General features: G+C 34.0%; 1 protein-coding gene across 2 annotated transcripts in view; it reads left to right on the top strand.

The window, feature by feature from the left end:
- The first annotated feature begins 5,409 nt into the window (after positions 1-5,409).
- Positions 5,410-11,352, top strand: part of LOC141459255 (battenin-like) — a 34,586-nt gene continuing 28,643 nt past the window's right edge. Inside the window, exons 1-2 of one of the 2 annotated variants that reach the window (XM_074138098.1) lie at positions 5,420-5,554; positions 6,205-6,365. In XM_074138098.1, the coding sequence (XP_073994199.1) occupies positions 6,338-6,365 (28 nt within the window). In that variant the 5' untranslated portion in view covers positions 5,420-5,554; positions 6,205-6,337. Of the gene's footprint in view, positions 5,555-6,204; positions 6,366-11,352 lie in introns of both variants that reach the window. The other variant, XM_074138099.1, reaches the window with a different exon arrangement.

Below are 11,352 nucleotides of genomic sequence, written 5' to 3'. Positions count from 1 at the left end.
ACTATTGTTTTATCGGAGCGGCGGTACACCTAAAATTGACACATCGATGTGCTTCACACCAGTGTGCTGTGTCACATCGGTTGCAGAGCACCAATAGAGGGTATATTGAAAGAGACAAGAAGGTAGTTTATTAAAATGTAGAATAGTTTAGCCACGGTCGCCGCCGAGCCGGTAAAGTTAAGTAGTATTGTGATACTGGATTCGATTCCCTATCTACGCCTTGGATTTTATGTTATAGTTAATATGAGAAATATATACATATAGTGCGTATATAGCACGTTTGCTACTTGCCTCCGTCCTAATTTGGTAGTTGGTCGTAAAGCCCGCCTGAAAAAAGGCATTATTTTACTTTTTTATTTTTAGAATAATGTTATTAAAATAGGGTTCTTTCTACGCCTATCTAAATCATTCTTTTCTTAACATAATATATCTGATCTAATTCCTATCTTTTAATCCCTCCTAACTGTTAAAACTTTGTTTTTAATTATTTTTTCGGGAACATATATTTGAAATTGTGATGGAAATTCTCCATCAGTTTATACTTATACTAATAGTGTTATACTAGAATTATACAGAACTCTTTGCATTGTTGTTTTAGTGGTAATTGTATAAAAATAGTGTATAATTTGAAGTGGATAACTTCAAAGAGGTGCCATGCGCAAATTTAGCCGTGATGCCTCCCTGAAAACTATTTTTTTAAAAAGTATCTTCTTAACTTGACTCAGACATTAAATTGTCGTATTCGTAAAGCTCTATACTTCCAGAATGCATTCGTAACGGCTCCTGACTAAATGGAACCTTCTTCGGAAACTATCCCTTTGTAAAATAGACTTCCGCCCTTCCTTCTCTCTCTCCTTAAAATTCCTAACGACCTCAAGTTATCTACTGGCTATCAAGTCCCACGAAATTAATTTAATTTGAAATACTGATTGAAATTCTAATGAGTATTATTACAAATGTATGCAGGACAAGAGTGTAATGGAAAGGCTTTTTGCCTTCAAGAAAGCGTTAGAATAACACAAACAGTCGTAGTAGTTGGTGGTTGAAAACCTCAGAGCAGAGACAGAAAAAAATCATCATTAGCCATTTGCGTAAGTTTACAACAATACCACCACAAGTCCGGGAACTATTCGGACGATCGTAAGCCTCTTGAAGAGCCATTGCAAACGTCGTTGTAACAAGTTAAGCCTCAATGGGTAGCATTCTATGTTTATCTGAAAAAAAAGAAAAGTACGGAATTCAACTCTGTATTGAGTATTTCCATTTAATGTAAAAGGTCGATAGTTCAGCACTAAAACTTCTTGTCTTCGAGTTTTACCCAGGACTCACTCTCCAGAGTCAAGTTATTCCAAAAGACAAAAATGGAGAGATGAGGGCTCCACAATCTCTGGGTCGCGATTAAAAAACCTGCCTGCATTGCCTGATTGAAAAACCTGCGATTGAAAATCCCAATGAAAACTAATCTAATCTAAATAGATTAGAGAATTTTGTTTAGAAGGCAGTCATTAATGTTGCATTCATGTTTCTGCAGAGTAGTTGGAGAGTTGTCATTTTCTTGTCTTAGGGCTGAAATTTCCTCAATTAAGACTGTCCGGTAGGACAGTTATATGAGTGTTGATCGTCAAAAACTGCACGAAAAAGAGTAACGTTGCAAAACACCCAAATTTGACAATTTCTTTCTCGTTTGCTATAAAAGATTATATAAAAAAAATTCTTTAAAATATAGAGCAAATCCTCGTTTATAACAGTAACTTTTTTTTTTCAACAACGTAAAGCAAATAGATTTCGAGAAAATCATTGCCGAAAATGGGCAAAAACGGCCTTCTTCTTGTTAAACTCGCGAACCGATTTTCATGAATGAATTGGCGAACGGGATGTGTGAAGTAGGCTGTCTGTAGCTGATGACGTAGTGACATCGCAAGCCACTCCCTCACCAATAAGAGCACAGTTATCCAATACATAAAATGGTGCTCTTTCACTTTCATTCAATGATCAAGTTTTACTTTCTTTTACTTAAGGAAATTATTTCGAAAACTTTTTTGATTGTGCATTATATTAAAAGTATGGAACCGGAAATATAATGTTCAAAACATGTTTACTATGGACATTTTTACGATATCAATTTTTATTGCATTATTCGATAATTTATCAAATACCTATGGGGGAAAAATTAGTAAAAAAAATTAAAATAGTAGTTTTCCTAGAAATAATTACCAAAAACGATTGGCTAATCTCATTGGCGAACGGGATATGTGAAGAAGGCGGACTGTAGCTGATGACGTAGTTACACCGCAAGCCACTCCCTCACCAATAACAGCACAGTTATCCAATACATAAAATGGTGCTCTTTCACTTCATTCAATGATCAAGATTTTACTTTCTTTTACTTAAGGAAATTATTTCGTTGACTTTTTTGATTGTGCATCACATTAGAAGTATGAAACCGGAAATATAATGTTCAAAACATGTTTATTTTGGACATTTTTACGATATCAAAATTCGATGTGGAATTTCTTGTAGATGTGTCTTTTGGGGGTCTTGAAGCTGTACATTAAATAGAAGAGGAGTTAGCCCCATGTATGTAAGGCCCTCTCCAAAATTATTATTACTAGTTTAGTAACTCTAAATCTTAGCACGATTTCGTTGAAATTTGACAAGATGAAAAAGGGGTAGGGCTCCCCTACGTAACATTAAAGCGACGTTCAGCTGTTACACCTACTAAGTAGAAGTTTTGCAATCATTTAAAATTATCGCCTGATGAACCTATTTTCATGAATGAAGTTCATTTGGTTCAGAATTTTATGTAATTTGCATTTTAGAAGTCTCGACACTGTGCATTTTAAGGAGAGGAGTTCGCCCCAAGTAAGTAAGGCCCCCGTAAAACAATTAACACTAATAACTCTATAAATCTTAACACATCTAATTGGTAGTTTGACGTATAGCCCGCCTGAAAAAAAGACAATTACTTTACTTATAAATCTTATCCCAATTTTGATAAAATTTAGCACGTAGGGGTGGTTAAAGCTTCCCTATGTAACATTAAAGCGCCATCATGCTCTTACACTAACTAAGAGGAAGTACTGCAATCGTTCAAATTAACGACTTATGAACTAATTTTAATGAATGAATTGTTTTCCAGTTTGTACCAAGTATTAGTATTAAAGCATTACAAAATATAAAAGTTTTGCTTATCCAAAATGTTAAGAAAACCTATAAACCAGATAAGAAATTTAACAGAATAGGTTTGTAAAGATTTGGATGATTTAAGAAAATGGCATATCGATTATTTTTTAAAGTTATAACGATAATTAAAGAAATATTCGTGTATTACTGTGGTCGATCTATTAAGTTGATGCCAAGTGTACGTAAGATTGGACTGATTGAACTAGATAAGATAAAACTAGATTCACAAGGCATTGATAAAAACTTTCTCAACTTCTATATCCGGCGTAAATCAGCCTAATTATTCCCGATACCCGAATAAAAAAAAGGAAAGTCTATTCAAAAGGTACAAAAATCTCTTTAACAAAAACATTTTTAAAATTGAAGTATAAGGGTTGATTAAACGCTAAAAGGTACACTAATCAGCAAATGCCCAACATTTCTTTTTGACGTTAAAAATTAAAAGTGCACATTATACATTACCGAATTTTTTGACATCTGATTTAAGTGCAAGTTTAGCGCAGCAGTAGGAAGTAAACATTGTTCGGTTTAAGTTCATTCGTTGATTAAATTGATTGTTCCCTCACTTTATCACTAGATAAAGTACTAATAAAATAAAATACTAATTGACGCGTTAAAAATAATATACATACGAGTATAATTAATAATTGCTAATCTAGTTTATTAATATTAAATTTTAATGTTATCTTCAATTACATTTTTAATCTAGATGTTCTGCTTACATGTTATACGAGTATATGTGTATTAAAATAGATAAAAATATGTATATTTTTATTTAATTATAAAACTTCTTTACTACAAGCACTCATTGAAAGGGCTACATTAAATTAAAGTTTGAAAATGAATTATTGTTTATTTATTTATTTATTTGTCGTTAACTGTAAGTAATTTGTGCTCACGTAAGACGAATTCAAGGCTGTAATTTTGTTTCAACTCTGTGATTCATATCACGGCAGTAATAGACCAACTCCAACATTCCCTTTTTCTTCCTTAATGTGCGAGTGAATCTGATGATTATTCAGAATAAAGATAAACTACTAGAATAATTTGGAATAGAGTAAAAGTGAAGTGCTTTTTAATACCTAACTAAGATGCTGAGGTACATCTTTTATTATTCTAACAGAAAAATCTTTATGGATAAAAAAGGCCAGCACAAGGGTCTGTGACATCTATTACATTATAAAAAATAAGGTACTACAAGTAAGAATGAAATGTTGGGCATCTGCTGATTTGTGTACTTTTTGTAGTTTAATCAACCATTATACTTCACTCTTAAAACTGTAAGTTTTTGTTAAGGAGATTATTTATGTAAAGTTCGCGTTAAATTTACATTTTTTGTAGCATGTTGTAAAACGTTTATTCTTTAACATTTTAGGTAGGGTGACCCCTAAACTCTCCTCCTAGATGAATCACTTGACACTATTTGCATTTGTGTATTAAAATAAGCTTAGCGCACTCTTTTTAAATTTTACATCAGAAAACTAATTCTCATATTCGCAGCTTCTCATTTCTGGGGCATACTTCTGGAAAATGAAGTGGGTAGGTTTCCTCTAAAGTAAATTTAAATGTGTAAAGTCGAGTTTTAGAAAATTCCTGAAAAGGAAGTATCTTTACTCTATGGTAAAGATTGTTCTCTACCTTTACATTTACATTTCATTTTTAAGAATTATAAAAAATTGTAGTAGGAGCTGTTCACGTCTGGTTCCAACTGTTTGCTTTGAACTATTTTTCAAGATTTTCTTTATACGCATGCCTATCATTTTGGTTCCGAACACTTTTATGAGAAAGTAAAGTAAAGTAATTGCTTATTTTTTCAGGCTGGCTTTACTCCAACTACCAATTAGGTGTCGTGGACGGAGGTGACTAGCAAACATACTTTACTGTAAATTTCTTTTAATAACCTTTAAATAAAATACAAGGCCTAAGACCGGGAATCGAACCTAGTACCATAATGCATATTACCTTTGCAGGTCTCGTTTCTTAACCGCTCGGCTACCGTGGCGCCTTTTTATGAGAATATTGATATATGGGGCGTCAGGAATAGCGTGGACGTTTTTTAAGGATAAATATGGATAAGTTTCACCTGAGTTTTGAAGGATTGTATCTATAATGAGCGAGTTTGCCTTAAGAGATGCATTAAGAGTAAGATAACAATTAATTCAGAAATAAGCGGCGTTTGCCACCTCTTTGTAAGGAATTATTCAGAAAAGTGTACTGATATCGGAGTGGTGGGGCATAATTTTGCTGGATTTGAAAGACTACCCCCTCCCCGTTTGTGATAATGACAACTAGTGTAACACTCCAGTCTTGTTTCGAGTTTTGTTAGGTGCATTAATTAGAGCTCTTCGAAAAACGAGCCATCTGTTAGCAGGTACATTATATTTTTCCCTTACTTCTACTGTAGTTATTAATTATTTTGGTGTTTTTCTCTCGCTTAATCTTAGTATGAGGAACTATTATTTTGAAATTTATTTTTCAAACTTTTTGAGACCACCCGAATACAAAAAAAAAAGTTTTTGGAGGGTGAACTCTCTCCCTCCCTCTGAATGTGTAAACAGAACTCGAAAACAAAAATTGCCCAAACACAAATTTGGTGTGATCCATTTTTTGATAATCCCTATTTAAATGGGATTGATTAAATGGGAATTGAGTTTGATTTTATTGGATGAACTTTCTTGTACTTCCACCCATGGTTTTGGGTTCTCTGAAAGTGCAGCATCCTGAAAAGTTGGCCAGCAAAAATATGCAGTTATTAATGTAGATATAAGGCGGTGATTATAATTTATAATATTTTTTATTTTACGAGGTCTTGTGCAAAGAGTGACCCATAAAATGGTTTTGGCTTTATCGTTAGTTATTCAAAATTTAAATAATCCATAATTATGAATAAAAATGTATAATGAAAAAATTCCTAGTGCCTAGTGATAGCTTCTAAATTGTAGCCTAAGCCTAAATTACTTATTAAAATATAGTTTAAATCCAAAAATTTCTCTTTTCATTTGATTTTTTTGCTTGCAATAGTAAACTAAATGCAACACACAAGCTGCAATGTTGTGATAAAGTTGTTGCGAACGAAAGTCTGAAGCCAACAAAGCTGAAAGAACATTTCAAGTCTGCCCTTAGTAAAAATGCATCTTAAGATGAGGCCGATGTTATGGAACAAAAAACTCCATTCGAAACTGGTACTCAAACTAATTTTTGATTATGCTTAGTGTATTTAATTATTTTTAGAAGGGTGTTCCTGGTTCTTTACCTTACTGTTAAAGGGTACCGTGGATCAAAAAAGCTTAATTAAGAACTCCTTATTCTGCAGTAGCGCTCCAACATTACAATTTAATTGTTCCGACAACTGTGGATCAAGGAACATTAAATGCATTGATGGAATTCTAAATTAGAGAAACATAAGTTTACCTGAAATGCGATTATTTGACATTTTTCAGTTAGACATTTACTCAAACAATCGCTCTAGCCCTCATTTTTTTTGTTGTCGGCTGTTACATCAAAACCCACTTTAAAATGAATTATGTTCGATCAGAGCAATCAGGGTACCAACCCTCGCACTAAAATCCATGACTTGTACAGTAGGCCGTTTCTTTAAAGCGTTTGTAAAAGAACTTTAAATTAAAATAGAATTCAAACTAGTTACATGGTTTGCGCCAAAAATAATCACAAATCAATTGGCAACTGATCACAAAATGCTTGATGGAACAAACATAAGAATTGTGTCTCAGTTTTGTGAGGCGGTGGACAAATCCAGGCAGTTTACCATAAATTTTGTTCATCCTACGCCCCAATGCGGTGATGGAAGTACAGTGATCCCTCAGTTATCGCGGTTAATAGGGACCAGAACCGGCCGCGATAAGTGAAAAACCGCGAAGTAGTGTCACCCTCTCATTTTTACGTACGTACATTTTTAGTGAATGTATAATATCAATAAGTGTATATGAAAGCATATAAGTGCATATGTTATCATTAGAACATTAAAGAATAGTTTCAAACGTGTAAATAAAATATTAATAGTATAAATAACGTACATAAAATAATGTATAAATGATATTAATATGAAACGTGTGTGTATAACATACGTAGATGTAACTTAAGTGTCGGTACATACTGTAAATATGAGGCGCCACGGTAGCCGAGCGGTTAGAGGCGAGACCTGCGAAGCTAATATGTATTGTGGTACTGGGTTCGATTCCCGGTCTTAGGCCTTGGATTTTATTTAATGGTTAATAAAAGAAGTTTACAGTAAAGTATGTTTGCAAGTCGCCTCCGTCCACGACACCTAATTGGTAGTTGGACGTTAAGCCCCGCCTGAAAAAATAGGCGATTACTTTACTTTACTACTGTAAATATGTTTGTAGAACTCTTTTATTTAGATTTTGAATTGTGTGGGCACCCCCTGCCTTCTACTGGCGTGCGGCGGGCAACTTTCGCGCCATAATTCCTCAATTTTGGATTTTTGGAACAATCCGCGATGTACTGAGGCCGCGATAAATGAACCGCGAAGTAGCTAGGGATGACTGTATTGTCTGTAGCGGGAGCGTCCAGAGACCAGCAGTGCATGAAGATGGCGTTTAGCGTCAATGGCCTGCAATGTTAACACTCAATAAATAATAATAATAATAATAATTGTGAACTAGGAAATTAAGTAATTAATGCTATGGAAATGATTTCAAAGGTTTTTTTCTATTTCGAATTTTTACTTCACTGTAGTGTAGGCCCAAAATAATATAAGGACTTATGGCGAAAGTGAGGCCTCCCAGGACTCCATCCTTAAAATCAATATCAAAACGAGAGAGCATTGACTTGAGTGTGCGGCATACGAAATGGAAATCGCCATAAAAAGATATCGTTCAAAGATATTCACCATTCTGGTTGCTATTTTCTTCCTCTCTTTCAGAAGTGCTCTAAAATGAATTTGCTTGCGAAAAGGTTTCAAATTTTTATTTCTGTTACTATTGTACTTACTACTATATTTTCAAGTTTCAAACTCACAAATTTTCTGTAAACCCCAAAATACTTTGGTCATATTTAATTCTTATCAACATAATACTGTTTGTAAAACTGTACATTACACTGAATTTCTAATTTTACAGGGAAGTGTACCCCCCCAAAACCCTTCCGGAGACCGGTCTTATAACGATTTTTATTTTTTGGAAAAAGCTCTGATAAGAGAACAATCCATTGAGTAAAGAGGTACTTATAAACCAAAACGGAACGGTATTTTCGTATTTGAGCTTGGTGATTTTTATTCTTTTATTCATACTGACAAACATACCAATTTGTAAAAACCTCTTTTTGTATGTTTTTGTAGGGTCCTCAAAACTCTGGTACATGTTAACTTTTAAACGAATGGTTATGCAAAGTTGTTGGCCTTGAGGTTGGCCACACTTTTAACCTACTATCACGTTCATTTAAACTAAAATATTGTTTTGCAAATTGGAAATGGTCCTTATTTTGATGTTCAGTTATTTTACTACTACATGTAGCACCTTACACAATAGTAAAGTTAGCATAGTACATCATGCGGCCTCCAGCATGGGCCTTTATTATTGATACGTGGGTGAATCAAATATGAACCGGACTTTTATTTTAGAACATTTATTGGTACAGTAAATAAAATTTTGAATACACCTTATTTTTCTATATAATCTCCTCTTTTATTTACACATTTTTCCTACTAAATCGGACGTTTTTTAACTCCGTCATCAAAGAATGAATCTGGTCGTATCAGTAGCGCACGAATGTTTCTACACCATCGTCGTCGTCAAAGTGATGACCTCCCAGGGGTGTAATGATGCACCCACGTCTCATCAATGGTTACAATGTGCCTCAAGAAAGCATCCCCCTCTGTTCGATATCGTGTCAAAAGTCTTTCACAGACGGCAAGACCGGTTTGCTTTCTACTCTTTCGTCTAGAGCCGAGGAACCCATCTTGCCAATACTTTTCGGTAACCCAAATCATCGGAAATGATTGATGACTCACATACGATGTTCCAACGTGTGCAGCAATTTTTCCATATTGTAAGTCCGGCGGTCTCCTTCAATCATCACACGGATCGCAAGAATATTCGCATTGCTTGTGTTTGTCCGAAGTCGGCGTGCATGGGTGTCATTTTGCACTGATTCTCGGCCATCGGAAAATGTTTTGTCCCAGTCGTACACTTGAGTCCTTGAAAACGTTTTTTCAGCAAACTGTGCTATTAGTCGACGCAAAATTTCGGCAGGTTTTACGAACAAAAAGTAACTTGGTGTGAAGGCATTTTCGACATTGGTAGTTGGTTATGTTTTAATACATCATCCCATTTGAGAAAAAATTGTCTTGTTCTCGGATCTAATGTTTTGGAATAAACAAGCATAACTAAAAGTTACTGTGAGATGATGTTTCAGAAATTTTAAAGTTTTTAGCTTTGTCAACTAGTACTCAATTTTTTATATAAAATAGGTTATCGCACAGTGAAAAAAAAAAAATCGTGATTCTTTGAAACTGCTTGTGGCCTTGTATTTTGAGTACGTAAGAGTTGAGTAATTCATATCGGTGATTGGGAAACAGCGACACTTTTTAAATTAGTTCTAAGACAATATGATTCTCATTATAACCTTTCATTTTTGAGTGCAACTAAGCATCATAGTACAAAATTCTCCTTAAATATCTCGCTCCACATTCATCAGACCATAATGAAATCTTAAATTCTTATTAATCATATATACATTATTTAAATTCTAAGTAAAATATATATTCTAACGTATTAGTTTAGGAGTTAATGGCACCTAAACTTTACACTTTGTAAAGTATGTGATTGATGCCTTTGGCCAATAAATCAATCAATTGCAAATCAAATTCCTCTCTTGTATACTTATTTTTCATTCAAAAGTCTACACAGATGAGGCAGTCATAATATAAACAGACAGATTGGATGACGATGAATTTACACAGCTGGTTGAACACCTTCCACCGTTCTCATAAAACTTCTAAGATTGAGATGTATTTCCATTTCGCAAGAATAATAATTTACCGTAATGACTATTTATTGGGAATAAATTTAAAAAATCCCATTAATAAGTAATGTGGTCGAAGTCTCAGCACAGTTGTAAGTGGAAAGTTTTTTAAAGATTTGGTTAGTCTTACACGACTTACTCTTACTGTAGTTTATGCTGTAATTTTATTTTTAACTTTAAAATATGTACTAAATAGGTGAGTTGGCTTCATAATAAAATGAATCAATGAAATGAATGAAAGTGTCACAGCTTTCCCAAAACCATATTAGAATAATTTGTAAAATGTCTAACATAAATTAGTGCCCTAATTCCACAGAAACCTTCCTGATCAATTTGATCAATCAACGCAAAAAGTGTTGCACTTCAAGAATTAATATTATTTAATATTGTTTTTCTTCTTGTTACCTTTCTTGTAAACAACGTAACGCCTAAACGCGCGAAATGATTTTCATGAATGAGGAGTCATTCGATTCGGAATTTTATGTAGATGTGCCTGTTAGGGGTCACGACGCTGTACATCGAATGAGAGAGGAGTTAACCCCCTTTATGTAAGGCCCCCTCCAAAATTATTATTACTAATTACTCTGTAAATCTTAGCCTGATGTTGATAAAATCTGGTAGAATGAAAGAGTTAGGCCACCCCTACGCAATATTAAAGTGACGTTCTGCTCTTATACCTATTAAGGGGAAGTATGACAATCGTTTCAAATTATCAACGAGTGAACCGATTTTCATGAATGAAATCTCATTCAAATCGAAATTTTGTTTCGACGTTCTGCCTCTTAAGGAGAACAGTTTGCGTTATGCAAGTAAGGACCACACTAAAACGATTGTTACCAATTGAAACTGTCCGGTAGGACAGTTGTATAAAAGTTGATCGTCGAAAACTGCATATTTCTATAACGCTTAGTATGATTTTGTTAAAATTAAGCACGAAGAAGTGGTTAAAGCTTCCGTACGTTAAATTTTAGAGGATTTCACATTCATTGAAATTTCAAACCTTTATATCGCCCTTTGTATTTATCAGATTTCAATGAACTTTCTACCGAATTGTGGAGAGTAGTTTGCACTATAACTGGTATAAATTGCATTGTTAAAACGATAATAGAGATATTGAACGTTATGTTTTTGAGGTTTGCAAATACGTTCAAATTTCAAACCTTTATA

Source organism: Rhodnius prolixus, unplaced genomic scaffold (assembly GCF_049639745.1).
Source record: "Rhodnius prolixus isolate KJV_2025 unplaced genomic scaffold, Rpr scaffold_11, whole genome shotgun sequence".
NCBI classification, from domain to species: domain Eukaryota; kingdom Metazoa; phylum Arthropoda; class Insecta; order Hemiptera; family Reduviidae; genus Rhodnius; species Rhodnius prolixus.
This window is presented reverse-complemented; position numbering and strand designations above follow the sequence as displayed.